The sequence below is a fragment of the Notamacropus eugenii genome, chromosome 1 (assembly GCF_028372415.1).
Source record: "Notamacropus eugenii isolate mMacEug1 chromosome 1, mMacEug1.pri_v2, whole genome shotgun sequence".
NCBI lineage: Eukaryota > Metazoa > Chordata > Mammalia > Diprotodontia > Macropodidae > Notamacropus > Notamacropus eugenii.
In genome coordinates, this window is record NC_092872.1 from 500,785,824 (window position 1) to 500,805,986 (window position 20,163).

A 20,163-nucleotide genomic window follows, 5' to 3' on the forward strand; every position below is an offset into this window, starting at 1 on the left:
GTGATTGATCACTGTATTGATCAGTTTTTCAAAGTCATCTTGATGGTATTGGTGTCCTTATATAAATTATTCTCCTGGTTCTGCTGACTTCACATTGTACAAGTCTTCCTTGGTTTTCCTTAAACCATCCTCTTCATCATTTCTTATAGCACAGTAGTATTCCATCACCTTTATGTAGAAGCTGTTCCCCAGTTGATGCGCACCCCTTCAGTTTCTAGTTCTTTGCCACCACAGAAACAGCTGCTAGGAATATTTTTGTCTACATGAGTCCTTTGCTGTCTTTGATCTCTTTAGGGTATAGACCTAGTAGCAGCACTGCTAGGTCAAGAGTTGGCATAGTTCCAAACTGCTTTCCAGAATGGCTGGACCACTTTACAGTTCCACGAATAGTTTATTAATGTATCTGTTTTCCCCAAACCCTGTAGTATTTGTCATTTGCCTTTTTTGTTAACTTTGCCAGTCTGATGCCCATATGAGGTCATAGTCAGCATTGTTTTAATTTGCATTCCTTTATTATTAGTGATTTAGAGTGTTTTTTCACATGGCCATTGATTTGCTTGGATTTTTTCCTCCAAAAACTGCCTATGTATTTTGACTGTTTTTCAATTTAGGAGTGACTGGCTAGAGAGATTCTAGAGTTCGGCATTGCTCGTGGGAATGTACTGTCTCCAGGTGCACTTATCCCATCTGTTTAGTCCTTACTCCATCTGTAAGGAGCTGAGAAGTACCCACCTGGGTCCTTAGTGTGTCCAACTGAGTGATAAGTGACTTCTGTCTTTTGACTGCACTTTGCTGATTACTGTGCATACACCAGTCTCCTGACTCTCTTACAATGTTGCCAGCATAGATGTTCAGGGTACCCACAGCTCCACATGGCAAAGAATACTGTGCTATAAACAAAAAAAGTTTGGAAACCACTGGACCAGACAATTATTTCCAGCTCTAGGTCTTGTGAACCTGTCAAACAGGAACTGTTGATGTTTCCTGCCTCCTGCTTGCTAGAGCACTGAGTCCCTCGTGGTCCTTTCCCTGTGTTTCACCTTTCTTTTTCCCTAAACTCCATCCCCAACCCTCGTCTTTTCAGGCTCCAGTGTGCCTGTCAACACAACACCTGTGGAGGTGCCTGTGACCGTTGCTGTCCTGGCTTCAACCAACTGCCCTGGAAACCTGCCACCATGGATAGTGCTAACGAGTGTCAGTGTGAGTATCTCCACCCTGCCCTGCTTGCAGACGTGTACCGACCTGTGTGTGTACATGTGTAGACTGTACCTACCCAGTGCAAGCACATACTGACTTATAAATAGGTGTGCTCACACAGCCCTCAGGGGATGATTTTGTTATCATCATCCTTAAGTGGCATTCAGACCAGCATATTTATCCTATTTGTCAGAGGGGCATATAGATAAAGGCCCAACATAAGGGTATGATTTGCTCAAAGTAACACAGCCTGTTAGTGGCAAAGCCAGGTATCCTGACTTCTCACTGGGGTCTTCTCTACTACTTGTCTAATTCATGATCAGGTAGTAGACAGAGGTGTCTAAACCCTGTACCTCACCTAGAAAAGCTGCCCTGGAAAATGACAAGGGGGCTTAGAAGGTTGAGAAGGGACACACAGTGGGAAGAGGCTGGTAGGTTGTACAGGGTTATAATATAGCCAATCTTTTTTTTCTGTAGCCTGTAACTGTCACGGGCATGCACATGACTGTTACTATGACTCAGAGGTGGATCGGCACAAAGCTAGTAAGAACCGGGACAATGTCTACGAAGGTGGAGGTGTCTGTGTTGACTGCCAGGTAAACTGATGCCACCAGCCAAAACATCTTAACCATACCAATAAGTCACCTTTATAAACATATTGCCCCTTGTAAGCAGATAAAGTCTTATAATCCCCATTTTATAGATGAGGAAACTGAGGTCCAGTGAGGGTCACTGACTTGCCAATGGTGCACAGCTAGTCATAATAATTTGTATTTATATTATTGCGGAAGGTTTCAAGGCTCTTTCCCTCACAGCAGCCCTGTGAGGTTGATAGTGTTAGAATCAAAATTTGAATTCAAGTCTTTTGGTGCCAAGAATAGGGGACTCTTTCTCCTGTACTACACACAGGAGTCAGTAGATAGCTACCATAGGTCCCCAGGAGGAAAGGGACTGCCTTGTTATTGAGAGTAAGGTATAAGTTGCTAAGTACTGGAAGGGGGAAGACTCAGACTGCTCTACTTTTGTTCAGAAGTGGGATCATAGGTAGTACAACCACAGGGTCTCAGGCTAGGCATGCTATTATACCAGCTAAAAAGCATCCTCCCATCTCCCCCCTCCCCTCCCTCCCTCACCTACTCTAGCACCACACAACTGGTATCAACTGTGAGCGTTGTGTCCCTGGTTACTATCGGTCACCTGAGCATCCCATTGACTCCCCCTATGTCTGCTACCGTAAGTAGGCTCTGCACTGGCAGATGGGAGGGGAGATAGTCCTCTTGCCCCAGATGTCCCATCAAGGTTACTTGTATGTACACTGAAGTCCTGGGAAGGTTGGGGGCAGGGAGGGGGGAGTATTTTCATTTTCCCAGGATGGAAGACTGAAGCCCAGAGAGCAGCTTTCCCAGGGTCACACAGTGGTAGAACTGAGGCTTTTTTATTTCTTCTGATAGTCCAACCTGGATCTGTGGAGTTTCTCTCCTTTCCCTGGGCTTCCTGGAGAATGGGAATGATTCTGGGACTCTAGCTACCTCTCAGCTGTCCCATTCCCTGTTTCCAGGTTGCAATTGTGAGTCAGACTTCACAGATGGGACATGTGAGGACCTGACTGGCCGTTGCTACTGCAAACCCAACTACACAGGGGAGCGGTGCGATGCATGTGCTGAGGGGTTCACAGATTTCCCCCACTGCTATCGTGAGTATGAGGACCTGGAGGAAGCAGGAATTAGATCAGAGGCAAACCACTTCCTGAAGTTTCAGTTATAAGTATGCCTTTCTTTACCTAAGTCCTATTTTATGTACTCTGGGGCTGCAATGTAAAGGACCCCTGGACTGAATCCTTTGGATAAAGCAGATAATTGTCCCTTGATTGATAATCTTATTCCATCTCAAATGAGCTTATGTGAGAGCTGGAAGAATGTTAAGCTCATCTAATCAAGCTTCCTCAATTTATAGAGGAACAAAGCAAGGGCCTGGAAAGTGAAGTGACTTAAGGTCACATCGCTAGGGGGAGAGCTGAAATTACTCCCCATCCAGCAGCTATTTATAGTCCCAGGGTTTTATAAACTAAAACATGATGGGCTTTCTGAGAACAGAAGTCTGTGTGAAGTCCTCCTCCCATCCCTGAATCTTTGGAGCAAATCAGGAGCATTATACTCAATAGCTTTCTTGGTTTTGCTCTCCCCTTCCATAACCTCTTCCTCACTAAGGCCTCCAGGGAACAGGAGTGCCATATGTCTGGGAATCACAAATGCAGCCATTGACCAAACGACCAAAGCACAGCTGACCTACCAGCGGGTGAATTTGTGAGCCTGGGGCTGTGGTAATATAATAGGTTGGTGTGTAGTTGGAATAAATCTAGGAAGGCTTTCTAGGAGAGGTGGGCTAGATATGAGCTGGATTTCTGAGAGTAATCAGTTGAGGGCTGTGTACCCAATTTAGAGAAAGTAGATAGTGTCTGTATATGATGATGAGGCTAGGTCTAGATGTGAAATTAGAATGGTTCCAAAGAAAAAGGACCAAGGTAGGGGAGTGAGGCCTTTTAGGTGAATGGAAAGGTAACCAACAGCCTCTAAGAAGTGAGAGATAGAAACCTAGCTGGGGCATCCATGTGACTTGAAAATGTCTCTTCCCTCTAATCCTTTAGCTGTGCCCTCGTTCTCCCACAATGACACTGGGGCACAGGTGCTTCCCGCTGGACAGATTGTGAGTAAGTATCTAATACTTATAACCCCTGTCCCCCTTTCTTCTATGAGGCTCAGTTCCCTGTGCATCTGGAAAAGAGCTCCACAGATAGAACTGGGGCCCAGAGAAGGTCATACACTCCTCTAATTCCTGTGCCCACTTCTGTCCTAGAAGCTGGGGTATAGAAATGGCCATGCTGTTGGGGAGCTACCAGCTTGAGGGGCAAACACAGCCCCTACCATTGGGGGTCTCTCAGCTCCCAACTACCACTTAAGCAGAGCAATGGGCAGAAGTTCTGGGGACATGCTAGATAGTATCCATGTGGGATTTTTCAAGGAAAGTCCCTTGGAGAGGCAGGGTCAGTGAAGAGCTAGAGCCAAGTTGGATTGGGGCAGGGAGGGATGAGGGATAGGAGAGGCCATGTGCAAACATTTCTCACTGCCAATTTCCCCCAGACTGTGACTGCAGCGCTGCTGGGACCCTGGGAAATGCCTGCCGGAAAGACCCATTCATTGGCCAGTGTGTGTGTAAACCCAACTTCCAGGGTGTACACTGTGAGCAGTGTGCCCCAGGATACTATGGACCAGGCTGCCTGCGTGAGTGTCTAAGCTCAGTGTTCCCTAATTGGGTTTCCCACCCTTGCCCTCAGTACAAGACAAATCCAGGAACATTGAGGGAGGCTCTGGCTGTTGGTCTCATTGTGAGTGGAGGTGGTAGAAATGTGACCCTGGGGCCTTTAAAGAGGGATGTCTTCCAGTCATGAGGTCCCAGAGTCTCTCATCCCCAAGGGAAGGTGCATGGGTGGGGTTTGGGGTCTGAAGGGTCCCCCTGTTTATTCAGTCTTTCTGCTTTTCCTCCAGCCTGCCAGTGCTCCGGGCCTGGACAGATTGGTAGCAGTTGTAACAATGAGACAGGGCAGTGTGTGTGCCGTGCTGGCTTCGAGGGCCCTGCCTGTGACCGCTGTGCCCCTGGCTACTTCAGCTATCCACTCTGCCAGTGTAAGTTGCCCCTCCCAAGGCTTCATGTTCACATAGCACACCAGCAGTCCACCCAGACATGCAACATCCCGTACCAGCACACATACGTCCTGATCCTCCTGGGTCACATTTCTTTAGCACAACTTCCCCACAGTAGCCTACGGAGGCAGGAAACGTTATTGCTCCCATTTTACAGATTTAAAAAATGGAGGTATGGGTTGGTCACTGGCCTGGTTGAGTTCACAAGTTTAGTTTTAAAGCTGGCATGTGAGATCAGGGCTTCTGATTCCAGGTCTATGCTCTTTCCATCATACCTCTCAATGACTTAAGCACAGGATACACTTACGCCTATTTCTACCCCTAAATCCCTGACACCACTGTGTCAAACACAGCCCCCTTAAATTTGAAGGGCATTAGAGGCCATTCCTAGGACTCCCTTTTCCAAGTCTAGGAGGGAGGAGGGGGTAGTTGGGATCATAGACCAACGGGGCTGAGGGGCAATACTGGGGAGAGGGAAAGAGTTCAGGGCCCAGAGACTAGAGGGAGTTGGGCAGGCCTAGGGAAGAGTCTTTCAGGTAGAGTTGTAATCAGTTCCTCTCTGCCCCTGTAGTATGTGGCTGTAGCCCTGTAGGGACTCTGCCTGAGGGCTGTGATGAGTCTGGAAGATGCTTCTGCCGCCCTGAGTTTGATGGACTGCACTGTGACCGCTGCCAAGCTGGCTACCACTCCTACCCCCAGTGTCAAGGTTAGCAGAACAGGAGCTCAGTTGGGAGCTCCAGGGTCAAAGATGAGGGGAATTAGAGGTCTTGGGATTGAGGAAATCAGGGAACCAGGGAAATATCCTGGGAGGTTGAGGGAATTGTAGGGGGATGCACTCACCTGTGTTGAGAAAGAAATGAGATAGTACCTGGTTAGCAGCAGGAGCATGTAGTGTGTGGAAAGGGGGAGTAGAGAGAACTGGAGGATGTCAGGGGAGAAGGCCATGCCTTGAAGTATGGGCAGTTTAATGGAGGATTAGAGGTACATGTGTATATGGGAGGTGGGGGAAGATAAGTGTGGGATAAATCCAAGAGACAGGAACATGTGTAATGGGTTTGGAGAACATCATGAAGAAAGGCTTGGATTCTACACTATGAGCATTTATTAAGTGCTTTCTAGATGTAAGGCCCTGTTTCTAGACATAAGGAAGAACAGATGGAGTCAGACTATGAAGGACCTTGAATGCCAGAGTGAGGAGTTTGGAACAAAATGTAGCCATCCACAACCTCATTGGGTCTGTATCCTGTGCTTCCTTTCCTCTCTAAGTGTGTTCCTGTGATCCTCGGGGCTCCTTGGACCAGTTATGCAGTGGAGCTGGAATGTGTCACTGTCGGCCTGGCTATGCTGGGTCTATGTGCCAGGAATGTGCCCCTGGCTATTATGGATTCCCCAACTGTATCCGTGAGTGGATCCTCCTTCCCTTCATCCTTCTTTCCACTCCCCAAGGACCTCCCTCCCCAGTAACCCAGGGTCTCTTACACTTTACCCCTAGGGGGAGGAAGAATAGGATTTTATTCTTTACCCTCATCTATAAAATGGGAACATCTCCCATTTGCCCTACTCTGCCAGTCTAAAGTAGAGAGCATTCATGAGAGGGCCTTGCATTGAGGTAATGAGACTGAATGTGTCCCTTTCTCTGTCTATAGCTTGTCACTGTTCTGAGGTTGGATCCCTCCACACCACCTGTGACCCTGAAACTGGGCAGTGCAACTGCCGACCACGAGTGACTGGTCTGCACTGTGATGCATGTGTGCCTGGCACCTACGGGTTCCCCCGTTGTGAAGGTAGGTCTGCCCCTTCCCTCCTAAATGTAATGAGCTCTGCCCACTGGGGCCCAGAATTAGCTCAGTTTTCGTGTGTGTGCACATATGTGTGCATGTGTGTGCATGTGTGATCACTAGTTTCACCTGGGGAATGTAACATGTTTTACCCATGTTTGTGTGTCTGTATCCTTGCATGTAGGGTTGCTGAAGGATACTCATTATCTACATGTATGTTTTGTGACTCAGATGCTATTTATTAATTGATAGGCTAAAGTGAAGCACACTTGTTTGTACACACACATGTGCTGAAAGCACCCCATATGATGTCAAACTCAGATGAAAACAGGGGCCACTGTCTTGTTCATTAGGATTGCTGCAGGCTGTATTTTTAAAAAGATATTTAAGAGAAATATAATTTTATTATTTTCAAAATGAATTAAACAACAGGTTGCCTATCAGGCATCCCTCAGGATTCACCATTAACCTATAAATAAGATGTCATGCATTTTGGGAGGCATGACCAGAAGGGCCTCTAATCAATTTCCTGAGTTCCTCAATCACTTTGATGAGATAACAGGATGTATATTTTTCTTAAAGGGTAAACCTTCCATGAAGGGCCATAGCCCACTTCCCTGTAGGCTGCATATTAACTTAGTTTTAAAATTTAATGTTATCTGTGTTTCACTTTATTTTTTTATTTTGTTAAGTATTGCCCAATTATATTTTAATCTGTTTTGCCTGCACTTGGAAAGGGCCATGTTTTTGACCTCTCAGGTCCAGACAACCCACTTTGCACCACGTGGCTCAGTCATGATTTGGGATTCCAAGACAAAGATAGGAATAATTAGTTTTGGAGAGGAGGAAGCCCTTCTTCCTTGCAGGGGCCCTGGTACCTTCCCTGTGCTTCAGAGACCCATTTTTCCTTTGTTTCTCTTCCTATAGTTGGCTCATGTGATCCAGCTGGCCAGGCCTCAGCCAGCTCCTCTCTCTCTGAGGTAAATTTACTGGTGTTCTGACCTCAACCCAGGATGGGGATTTGTATATAGCTGGAGCAGCGGGGGAGAAGCAGGGCTAGGTATTGGGAGATCTTGATTCCAAAGCTTCTGTATGCTCCTCTTCCTATGTGTCCGCAGCGCAGGGTCCTTCCTGGACCTCAGTTTGCCAATTCATGTAATGGAGGAGGGGAACACTGCCTTCTCAGCGGTGTCCTGATGAACCCCTTAGACTCTGGGTTAGAGTTTGAGACTGCTGTAATTTGAGGGTCATCTAGGGCCTAACTACTCTTCATTATCTGCACATGAATTTTCCAAAGCAAAATATTAATATCAGGATGGTTTTTCCCTCTTCCCATCCCAGTTTTGATTGGTTTTGGTTCAGGGAATAAAAACTTTAATAATTTTAGCACAGCATAACTAGGAAGATAAAATATGTTGTCTGAATATCAGGTTTAAATAATCAAAACTCAGCGGGCTCACAGCTCCCTACTCCTAGTATAAGGATAATTGAGAGTGGTGGTAATATTTTTACTTGGTGGTTTTGAGTGGAGCATGCAAGTGCTCTGACTGTCTCCTCCTCCCTCCAAAACACAGGGTTCCTGTGAGTGCCGGGCTCACGTGGAGGGTCCAAGATGTGATAGGTGCAAGCCTCTCTATTGGAACCTGAGCCCAGCTAACCCCTACGGCTGCAGAAGTAAGTCTCTGTGCTTCCCAGGGAGTTGGTGGGGAGGGAGAGTGGAATCTACTCTGGAGCCTGGGACAAGGCCATAAGGGGTTTACCACCTACGTTGTCTGTCCTTGTCTACCTGGCCTCTCTCTTCCATCCCCTCACATTGGCCACGGTGACCATTAGCTGGTCTTTAGGAGCTGCTGGTATGTACAGTACACTCTTCAGGCACACCAGTCTCATAGTTGGAAGGAACCTTAGAGAATGTCCAATCTGGCCAGTACTTTGGTAAAATCCACATCTGTACTATAACATCCTTGTCACCATCCAGTCTCCTTTTGAATACTGTAATGAAGGAAGCTTCTAACTTCATGAGGCAGTCATGAAGTTTCCCTAGTGCTTTTTCAACTATCCCTTCCAATGAGTTACAGTTCACTTTTGACTAACTTTAATTGTTAGGAAATTTTTCTTTATTTAGCCCAGATATGACACAGACCCCACTCACTCCCCCCCAGATCTTTCTCTCCATAGGCTGAGACTGGCTCTGGCTCACTCACTCCACCTGTACCTACTTTGGCAGCTCTGCGTGGTTCCTCAGAGAGGTGATCAGGCAGCTACTACTTTAACTCCAATTAGTACTAGGGAGTGACTCTTGTCAACTGTTTCCGCTGACACTATCTCATAAGCCCCCACCAGTGCATTTCCCATGAACAAATTAGCCATTAATAATCTTAACCAAAACATTTACTGAAAATGCAAAGCAAGTACCTAGTAATTATATAACATCCCTTCCATAAACCATTTACACTCTCCCACCAATGCACACAGTGTCTGTGGAAAGCCTAGGAATGCAGCTAAAGTCCCAGGACATTAAAGCACATGCATCCGCAACACAATTGGCCTAGGCCTCTCCCAACTATGGAACTGGAGACTTAGATGTCCTCTTTCTGTCTCATGAACTTTCCAAGAAAGTTCCTTGATGAGAATAGCTTCTATATCAAACAGATGCTTCTACAGGTAAGCTGAGATGCCCCACGCTATGCTTGGCTAATGCTTAACTAACACCTTAATGGTCATTATGTTTCATCTGGACTTGTTGAACCTCTAGATTCTCTTCTTTGAAGTTGAGCCTTTATTTGTCTGGGACTCCCTCCTCAACAGCAGCTGCAATAGCCATAATCTTCAGCTTTAAACTGAGCCAATGACTTGAAGGCAATGCCCCTTATTCTCAAGTTGGCTTTTGCCAACTTCAAAAATCCCTGCTTTTTTATAGGATTATTTTCCTTCTCTGCCTTCCAGAAAGAACAAGTGGCAGTGCAGAGAAATATCTTCTATCTTTTCCTTAATTCTTCTTCTTCTTAGCAGCAAATCATGATAGAGGACAGAGCATAGTTTCTCTATTTCTTATTCTCTTCAGCAAGTACTAACAGAGAGCAGAGTACTTTCTAACTCTTCCAGTTCTCAGCAGCAGATGGCAGGATAGGATACACCAGTCTCTCATTGGCCAACCAATTGGCCCAGCAACAAGGAGAGGAGGAGGAGGAGAGATGAAGGGGATGGGGGGAAAGAGAGAGAGAAAAACACTATAGTCTCTCTAAGTTTTGAAATTTGTGCTTTGACTTTTCTCCCTCTATTTTTAGTCCTAATCTTTCTTGAGTCAGCAGCTAGGTCCTCTCTATGAATGATCCCATCTTAGCTTATGGTTAGTAACCATATTTTCAGCTTGTCTATAAACAGGTAAGCTGTATTTATCCCATAATCATAGAATAGTTCTGGTGTCCGTATTTCCTAGTCATTAGCCTAAAAATTCTCTAATTCTTCATATGCAAGTTACTAAAATAGACTATGTTCTCCGTTTGCTCCCATATTCTACAGCTTGTAATATGTAAATGAGCAGTTGCTGTCTTAGAATCCCTAGTCAGATTTAAGTCATGGTTTTCCAAAAACCCTAAGATAAACTCCTATATCCCATACAACTAACTGTCAAGACCAACTCAATTCAGCAACTATATTTTTTTTTATCATTTTTTAATGTTTAACAATCACTGCCATATAATTGAGATTTTATCCCCCCCACACCTGCCCCCCATTACCCCCCTCCCTCCCCACAACTGCATACAATTCTGTATAGGTTCTACATATACTTTCCTATTGAGTACATTTTCACCATAGTCATGCTATGTAGTCGGACTAAAATAAATGGAAGAAATCATATAACAAATCAAAACATGATACACAAAAACATACACATACACAAACATGATCTGCTACATTCTGCGAATGACTTCCATATTCTTTCTCTGAGTGTGGAAGGCATTTTGCCTTAAAGAACCACCATTGGGATTTTTTTTTTTAAGAAGTTCTTGCGTTATTACGAAATTCCAAGTCTACCAGAAAAAACTCTCGCACACTGTGGTCGTTGCTGTGCACAAAGTTCTCCTGGTTCTGCTCCTTTCACTCAGCATCAGGTCATATAAGTCCTTCCAGGCCTCTCTGAAGTCTTCTTGTTCATCATTTCTTATGGCACAATAGTACTCCATTACATTCATATACCATAATTTATTCAGCCATTCCCCAATTGATAAATGGTCAAAGGATATGAACAGGCAATTTTCGGAAGAAGAAATTAAAGATATCTATAATCATATGAAAAAATGCTCTAAATCACTATTGATTAGAGAGATGCAAATCAAAACAACTCTGAGGTACCACATCACACCTATAAGATTGGCAAACATGACAGAACAAGAAAATGATAAATGCTGGAGAGGATGTGGGAAAGTTGGAACACTAATTCATTGTTGGTGGAGCTGCGAGTGCATCCAGCCATTCTGGAGAGCAATTTGAAACTATGCCCAAAGGGCTACAAAAATGTGCATACCCTTTAACCCAGCAATATCGCTACTAGGACTGTATCCCCAAGAGATCATAAAAATGGGAAAGGGTCCCACATGTACAAAAATATTTATAGCAGCACTCTTTGTAGTTGTCAAAAACTGGAAGTCAAGCAACTATATTTTTTTAGAACCATTTGTGCCCCAGATAAGAAACTGTCGTAGGTCATCCACTTTTGCTTGTATGGAGCCTAAATTTGCCTCTGCACCTTTTATTCGTTAGTCCTTGTTCTGAACTCTAGAGTGAAACAAAGTAAGTCTATCCCCTATTCCACATGGGATGAGGCAGCTGGGGGTGTGGTGTATAGAGCGCTAGACCAGGAGTCGGGAAGACCTGAGTTGCAATCTGGCCTGAGAGACTTGCTAGTTGTGTGACCTTGGGCAAGTCATTTAACCTTTGCCTGCCTCAGCTTCCTGAATAGTAAAATGGGGATAATAATAGCACCTACCCCAAAAAAATAATTTAAAAAAGCACCTACCTCATATGGCAGTTGTAAGGATCAAATGAGACAATATTTGTTAATTTCTTGGCACAGTGTCTGGCACATAGTAGGTGTTTAATAAATGCTCATACCATCCCTACCCCCCAATGGCTGGCATTTCAAATATTTTGAAGACAAGTAAAGTCATCTTCTCTTCTTGACACCTTAAAGATCTCTAATTCCTTCAAGCACTCCATATGCTGCATAGTTCCCAGTCCTCTCATCACCTTGTTTCCTCTTCTCTCAATGGCAAAGGAAAATGTCCTTTCCCTTTAAGAATACACGGGAGGAATTTGAAGTAAGAACAGAGAGAATTTGGGGTTGGCTCCATCCTCTACTATTATTCTAGGAGTGAAATTCTTTCTTGTCTCCTCTTCCTCTCCAATAATTCAGGTCCATTAATCTTGTTTTTACTAGTGGGACTGAGCAGGAATTAGAGTTGGGTTATGTGACTTTTCTCCAGGCTTTCACGGCACTGTGCTGGGAGGACCAGTTGACTGTGGCCTTCTGCATTTCTGCCTTTATCCTCTCCTGGGCTGTGCCTTCCCTTTATTCCCTCTGCCCTCAGGCAAATCCTTCTTCCAACAGGCTGTAGCTGTGACCCTCGAGGTACCATCAATGGAGTGGCTGAATGTCAACAGGTGAGTATCTGGGGGCCTGGAGCATGGAAGGTTTGTGCAGAGAGCAAGAGTTAGGCCACATCCTCCAGAGGATGTCATTGCTTGGCAGATCTTGTGCCTCATTTCACCTTTGGGCTGCTGTCCACAGGGCAGTGGACAGTGTTTCTGCAAACCCAACGTCTGTGGTCAGATGTGCACCTCCTGCAAGGATGGCTACTTCAGACTGGACCATGCGGATTACTTTGGCTGTCAGAGTAAGTATCCCTGAGACCCGATGCTTATGGCTTTCCAGAGGAAGCTTCAGGGAGGATAAAGACCTGGTTTGAGGGCTCAGACTGACCAAGCTGATGCAGTAGAGCCCAAAATAGCCATGCTGCTGGACCCCTTGCTTTGCAGTGCAGTAGTCTTACCAATTACAGCTAAAAGGACCATTTAGTCCAATTCCTTCATTTTGCAGAGGGTGAAACTACTGTGCAGAGGGGAAGTTACTTCCTCGAGGTCACATGGCAAATTAGTGTCAGAGCCAAGAACAGAAAGAATCCAAGTCTGATGAGTCCTAGTCCACTGCGCTTTTCATGCTGCCATACTACTGGACTACCTCTGCTGACCACAAGCCATAACTTATTGACTACCCTTCTATGGTGGATGTGGAAGGGGAGAGAGACAGGAGGCTACACACTCCAGTCTAGACAGGGAGATGAGATTCACACACAGCACAATTAGAGAATATACAGGGCTGGGTGTGATTCAGGGATGAATCTGTTATTCAAAGCACAAAGACCATAGGAAATCAGCCTGGGCTAGAGTGTTCAGGGCAGGCTTCTTGGAAGAGCCAAGGACTTGAGCTGGATCTTAAAGAATGGGCATGATTTGAAGATGCAGAGAAGAGAGGGTTGGATGTACCAGGAGAGAGGAATGAAGAGAGTGAAAGCACGGTGCTGGGAATGTGCTGTCTCTGAAGAGATTGATCTGACTGGAATGGAGTGGTGTGGGTTGTAGGCTGTGTGGAGACATGGTGGAGTGGTTGTCCATCTTGTAATCCCTCCTCATCCCATCACCAGCTTTTTAGCATCTGAAGAATATCTCATGTGCTTTCCTGCCTTTCCACAGCCTGTCAGTGTGATGTCGGAGGAGCCCTGGCCCAGGGCTGTGAGTCAAGGACGGGGACCTGTCAGTGCCGGCCCAACACCCAGGGGTCCACATGTAGTGAGTGAGTGCCATAGCCAACCCCTGGGTATGGAGGCTGCTGGTTAGCAGCCACGTGCTTTCCATCAGTTCTTTGTGCCCCTGAAAGTTCTGGCCTATGTATCAAAGGTACTGGGAAAGGGGAGGCATGAGGTCTGAATTCTCAGGTTCAAATCTCCAGTCTCACACTTCCTGACCATGTTAGTAGGCAAATCATGGCCCATCCTCAGTTTCCTTATTTGTAAAATTAGGATTATAACACATGTGCTCTACCTCACAGGGCTGTTGTGAGGAAAGAGTTTTGTAGACCTTGAAGTGTAGTATAGATGTGACATTGCTACTCTTTCCCTTCTCTTTATTCCTATAAAGCCTCATAGAACCAAGTCCAAATGAGGTCCAGTCAACATTTGGTCGTACCCTTGTTCCCCCAACTAGCATGGATAACTAAGTACTCACAAGCCCCAGACAATTCTGTCTTCGGTGATGAATCCACTGTCTTTCCTGAGCCATTTGGGCAGTCCTCGAGTCTGAGAGAGGGGAACCAGGTAAAGCCTGTGTACTCTGTCTTCCTCCAGGCCTGCAAGAGACCATTATCTCCCAGACCTGCACCACATCAGGTTTGAGCTAGAGGAGGGCTCCACACCTGATGGCCGACCTGTGCGTTTTGGCTACAACCCCTTGGAGTTTGAGAATTTCAGCTGGAGGGGATATGCACAGATGACTCCTGTTCAGGTAGGCCACTCTCTTCCTTTAATCCCACCTTATTCAATAGACAAATCTTTATGGAATCCCTCTCATCTGTGCTTTGAGGGAAATGGGGAGGAGGAGATACTTAAGGAGCTCCTAGTCATTTTAGAGAAGCAAGAATCGCATTTGTAAAAGAGGATAATAAAATGTCTCCAAGTGTGTGATTCGAGCTATATGTACAATAGACCTTTTAGAAAGATGGCATCCTGACTTGGGACAGCTGAGTGAAGTGGAATGAGCTGAGCCTTGTAGATGGTTTGGATTAGAGATGAGGATGTGGCATTCCCAGTAGAGGGAATGATGTGATTAAAGGTATGGAGACAGGATTAAGTATCTGATAGGTGGGGGGACAAAGACGGTGGTGAGTAGAGCCTGGATGGAACTCAGACTGTTAGTTGGTGGGGAGCTATGCAGGGATGTGATTGGGGAGGGATGGTAAGATCTTGAATGTCAGAAAAGTCAATACCCTGCTGTCTGGATCTGGGGTCAGGTGAGAGTGACTGAGATGTCCCCCACTATCCTTTCTATTTCTTTCTCTCCTCATAGCCCAAAGTAGTGGTGAAACTCAACGTGACTTCACCTGACTTATTCCATCTTGTTTTCCGCTATGTCAACCGGGGTTCCACGAGTGTGAACGGGAAGGTTTCAGTCCTTGAAGAAGGGAAGTTTAACACCTGCAGCAACTGTAAGTGTGGTAGTTACAACCTTAGCAGTCATTTTCTCTAACCCCTTCATTTTACAAAGGAGGAAACTGAGGCCTAGAGAGGTTAAAAGCCTCACTTAGGATCCCCAGAGTAAAGGAGAGCAGAGCCAGGATGAAAACTTAGGTCTTCTTGGGGCAGATAGGTATCACAGTGGATAGAGCACCAGGCCTGGAGTCAGGAGACCTGAGCTCAAATCCCGCTTCAGACATTTGACACTTACTAGCTGTGTGACCTTGGGTAAGTCACTTAACCCCAATTGCCTCACCTCCCCCCTCCAAAACAAAACAAAAAACTTAGGTCTTCTTCACACTGAGGCCAATACTCCATGCTGCCTCTCAGGCAACCCCAACTCTCTGTACCATTCTCCTTTGCATCTCTGCCCTCTCCTCTTCCTTCTTTTCACCTTCTTCTGGCCATACTCACCTTCCCGTTTTTTTTCATCCCCTGGATTTCAATACTTATGCCCTCATTGGCCAGTTTAACAGTTAGAGCCATGGGTGGGGCACTTACCCCATGCAGACTCTGTCCTAAGCATGTTAAGGAATGAGTGATGCACCAAGAAAGTCTACTTCTGGAGGCAACGTACAGACTGGCCAAAGCCAGGATGACTGCAGTGCAAGCTAGGCATGTAACCATGGAGCAAAGAAGCCATCCCCAGGAGATGGGGAAAACAGCTTGGAGGGTGTGAGCATTCACTGGCGCTCTTCCTCCCATTGATTCTAGGCACAGAGCAGACCCATCAGGTCATATTTGCACCCAGCACGGAGCCCATGTTTCTTACTGTGCCCCAGAACAGCTACGGGGAGCCCTTTGTCCTGAACCCCAGTATCTGGTCCCTGGTTATTGAGGCTGAAGGTGTCCTACTGGTAAGGATCTGGCATTTTATCCCATGGGGGCCCCTTACCCCTCTGATGCATCTGGTATGATCTGTGACCTTAGCTGTTCTAACATTGACTTCTACATCTTCCCTAGGACTATGTGGTCTTGCTTCCCAGTGCATACTATGAAGCCCCCATACTCCAGGTGAAAGTGACTGAGGCCTGTACCTACAACCCCAAACCTGAGCAAGTCAGGAATAAGTAAGGACCAGATTTATCTGAACTTTAACTTGAAATCCTAACATTTAAAGAGGAAAAGAAAATAACTACTTTATAGTCAACCCACAGTATATGCCCGTGGAGGGCAGTGGGAAAAAAGCAGATGGGGTAGGGGCTTTAGGATCTAGGGTAGGCTGAAGATGCACCAAGGAAGGACCCATATTGGGCTCTTGTTCTGTCAAGGGGATCAAAAGGAGCTGTGCAAGGAGGGAGGGATGGGCTGCCAACACGTGTGTTCCTTCTCTTTTCCCCAGCTGCCTCTTGTACACCTACCTCCCACTAGATGGCTTCCCCTTTGCCAGCGGGACTGATGCCATATGCCACCTGGACAATAGTCTACCCAAGGCTTGCCAGATGGAACAGCCTAGTTCCTCTCACCCACCACTGGCTGCTTGCTGGGGCAATGATGTGAGTGCCTGGTTCTCTCTCCCCTTCCCCTGGACAGAATGAGAGAGGGTAGGATCTTAGCCAGTCACCCAGCCAGATCCTAAGCTGGGAAGAAATGGAGCAAGGGTAGGGGAGCCAAATCTGCCACTGCCTCTGTGTGGCCTTGGGCTGATCACCTCACCTTATCTCTGGGAGGTGCCATCATGTGCCTCTTAGAGGTAAACTGAAGATGACAAAAATAGCCTTTATATTCTTTCATACTTTTCCTAAGAGGTAGCATTATATAGTGAATGGAATGCTAGAGGTGGAATGAGAAGATTGGGGTCTGAATCCAGCCTCAGATACTTATTAGCTGTGTGATCATGGGCAACTCTTTTAACCTTTCTGAGGCTATATTTTTCTCTATAAAAGGAGAGTAATAGCACTTACTCCCCACCTCATAGAGTTGTTATGAGAAAAGTACTTTATAAACCATAAAGTCTTATATAAATGTGTTGTTACTGGTTTTGCTACTATTATGTGATTCTTTTTGAAAAAACTCAAACTATAAAATGACTAGTCATTTACTGCAGTGCAGCTAGGTGATGTGGTGGATAGAATACTGGGCTTGGAGTCAAGAAGACTCATTTTCCTGAGTTCAAAACTGCCCTCAGACACTTAGTAGCTGCGTGACCCTGGACAAGTCACTTAACCCTTTTTGCCTCAGTTTCCTCATCTGTAAAATGAGCCAGAGGAGTAAATAGCAAACCGCTCCCATATCTTTGCCAAGAAAATCCCACTAAATGGGGAAACAGAGTTGGACACGACTGAAAATGACTGAACAACATGTTGTAACAACAAATCATTCATAGAATGTATCAGATGCTTTTATTATAAAGGAGGTTCTAGACAAGGTTATGATGTGTATAGTGGAGCCACGATGCTCAGTGTGGCACCTGGATGGAATAGTGCTTTGTGGAGAAATTCCTGTAACAAGCAACTGTCTTAATGCCATTATAGGAAACTTGCTACAAGACAGGGTATTTTTCTTTAAGAATGGTGATGTCTAAATGAAAGAGTTAGTATTCTATAGGTAGGGTATTCAGATGGCAAGAACTTATATTTATATATCACATTAAGATTTTTAAAATATTTTCCTCACCACACCACTGTGAAGTGGGTAGTACAAGTATTATCCTCACTTTACAGAAGAAGAAACAGAGACATTAAAGTGACTTCTCCATGGTCACACAATTAGGAAGCAGATCTTGGGTGTAGGCAGATTGCAACTCATCCACATCTTCTCATCTTGTCATTCTTGCCCAGTGTTTTCACATACATTCCTGCTAAAAGATCTACCCAGTGTGCTCTAGGCCTTCCTCTGGTTCTTTTAATATCTTGGCAGTACACTCGGGCTCCATTGTTGCTGGTAGGGCCAGCCCACCTCTTTCTGTGTTCATCTACCATCTGGCTAACGTTCTTTATGGATCATCTTGGTAATATGCTGCTGCCAATTTACCTTTCTCTCTTTCCCACATGATACATATATTTTTCTGTAGCTTTTTGGGTTACCTCTGACTTGGATTCTTCTACAATCAGGGTGTGATTCTGTTTGAAAAGTGTTACATAAAAAGATAGGTCAACTCCTCCTTCCCTGCTGCCACATTGTGGTGAGGAGGGGACCTTGGGTTCTTGAAGGCTGTGTCATCCACATCCACTAGCAAGCTGGAAAGGCTTCAGGTATGCTCCCAGCAATAGACTTCTTCTGAGGACCAGTCCAGAGGCTCATCATCCCCAAGCTGGCCACAGAATGATGAAGTTTTTGGCAACAGCAACTCTCCAAGACCATTTACTAATTCCTAGAGAGATTGAGATCTGCATCAGTGGAAGGACCATCCCCATTCATGAAATCACAAATTCTTGAAGTATATATGCAAGTTATGAAGTCTAGAAAAGATTGTTATTATATTAGAAAGGTTTTTCTAAATTATAAAGGAAAGCTATGATATGTAGAGCTTTTGTCTAGAAGAGATGTTATGTATAGGAGCCGGGGTGATGTCGTGGATAGAGAACTGGGACTTGGAGTAAAGGAGAACTTGGTTCAAATCCTACCTGAGGTGAACACTAGCTATGTAATGCTGGCACAAGACCTCCCAACTATAAGTTTCCTAATCATTGTGAGAATCAAATGAAATAATACATGTAAAGTGCTTTGCAGATGCTGAAATGCCATATAAATGTTAACTACTATTATTTATTATACACTAGAAGGGGATAGTCATCTAAAAGGAGGGAGATAGATAACTGCATTTGGATAAGGGAGTATGTTAAGGACCACCTATGCATGGGATACTTCCATGGCAATGGCCTTATAGGGTGATTTTATTTCCTGAGGGGGCCTTATAAGAAAAGGAAGATGGGGGCAAAGAGGAGTGGGCACAAGCAGGCTCTGTCATTTATAGAAGAGGAAAGCCAGAGGGAGGGCCCTGATGTCCCTGTCCTCTTCCTGCTGTTAGGTGGATGTCCAAGTGCAAATTATTGTGCCCCAGCCTGGCCAGTACGCACTTGTAGTAGAGTACGCCAATGAGGATGACCTTCAGAGTGTGAGTGTGGCTGTACACACACCCCAGTGGACCCCACAACAAGGACTGCTCACCCTCTATCCCTGCCAGTACAGGTACTCATTCCCCCACCCTACCTTGCTCTGTCCCTGGCTGGCTGCCAGCCTGTTTTCTGGAAGAAAATGATAAGGCACTGGCTTTGGTGGGGTGGCTGTGGGGCTCAGCCTCCTCCAAGCTCACTGACAGTAAGTGGACATGCTAATGGCCTGGTTTGACTGAGGTTAGAAGGCAGGAACCCAGGCCTTAGGGGAACTTGTTCAGGCTTGTTCAGGAAATATGCCAAGTTGGGGAAGGGAAGTTGGGATGGATTAGATATGGGGTTAAGAATCAGGATTGATCTTTCTGCCTTTCTCTGCCTATTCACTTGTTTCTACCTAACTCATGCAGCTTCCTGTGCCGAGGTACTGTCTTAGATTCCCAGAATCGCCTTGCAGCTTTTGAACTCACTGGTGAGGCTAACATTCGGCTCACAACAGAACATGCACGGTTTTTACTGGTAAGGATGCTGGCACAAGACTTCCCCAGATACTTTGGGAGCCTTTGGACCTCATGCACAGGAGGTGTTTGATGAGTGGTTGCATGGATGAAAACAAAGACATGGTACCCCATAATCAGACCCCCAAATTAAACATTCTTAGAAACTTAGTAAACAGAGAGAAGAGAATTTAATTCTTCACAAAATAGTATTTACTGGGCACTTGCCATGGGCCCAGCCCTGTCCTAGTTAAGGATGGGAAGACAGTAGGGTGGGATGGGGTTCCTGCTCATAAGACTCACAGTGTAATTTGAGAGACAAGATTTGCACTTCATTGAATGATTATATGAGCAGGGCCAGATGGGTAATATTGAAAGTGCTTTTGAAGTCCAAAAAGAAATGATCTGTAGGCTGCTGTGATCAAGAAGACTTTTTCATCTGTACAATGAGAGGGTTGACCTAGATGGTCTCTAACGTTTGTTCTAGCTTTGAAATTTTGGGGAGAAAGTAGAACTTGAGCTGGGCTGTGAAGAGAAGGTAGAATTTGGAATAACAGAAAGGAAGGGGGGGGCAGACAGGCACTAACCATAGAATCAGTCTTATTATCTGCTTTCCCTGGACACACAGTCTACTTTTTTTATATCTCTCAGCC

General features: G+C 45.4%; 1 protein-coding gene across 1 annotated transcript in view; it reads left to right on the top strand.

Annotated features, from left to right (window-relative positions):
- Positions 1-20,163, top strand: part of LAMA5 (laminin subunit alpha 5) — a 122,740-nt gene that overhangs the window by 64,799 nt on the left and 37,778 nt on the right. Inside the window, exons 7-28 of the mRNA XM_072633357.1 lie at positions 1,085-1,200; positions 1,675-1,793; positions 2,340-2,430; positions 2,756-2,890; positions 3,842-3,904; positions 4,335-4,475; positions 4,740-4,877; positions 5,467-5,601; positions 6,162-6,296; positions 6,542-6,679; positions 7,601-7,653; positions 8,248-8,347; positions 12,285-12,337; positions 12,465-12,570; positions 13,427-13,526; positions 14,077-14,233; positions 14,795-14,933; positions 15,676-15,818; positions 15,925-16,031; positions 16,304-16,457; positions 18,932-19,092; positions 19,424-19,532. Coding sequence (XP_072489458.1) covers positions 1,085-1,200; positions 1,675-1,793; positions 2,340-2,430; positions 2,756-2,890; positions 3,842-3,904; positions 4,335-4,475; positions 4,740-4,877; positions 5,467-5,601; positions 6,162-6,296; positions 6,542-6,679; positions 7,601-7,653; positions 8,248-8,347; positions 12,285-12,337; positions 12,465-12,570; positions 13,427-13,526; positions 14,077-14,233; positions 14,795-14,933; positions 15,676-15,818; positions 15,925-16,031; positions 16,304-16,457; positions 18,932-19,092; positions 19,424-19,532 — 2,593 coding nt within the window. The remainder of the gene's footprint in view (positions 1-1,084; positions 1,201-1,674; positions 1,794-2,339; positions 2,431-2,755; positions 2,891-3,841; positions 3,905-4,334; positions 4,476-4,739; positions 4,878-5,466; positions 5,602-6,161; positions 6,297-6,541; positions 6,680-7,600; positions 7,654-8,247; positions 8,348-12,284; positions 12,338-12,464; positions 12,571-13,426; positions 13,527-14,076; positions 14,234-14,794; positions 14,934-15,675; positions 15,819-15,924; positions 16,032-16,303; positions 16,458-18,931; positions 19,093-19,423; positions 19,533-20,163) is intronic.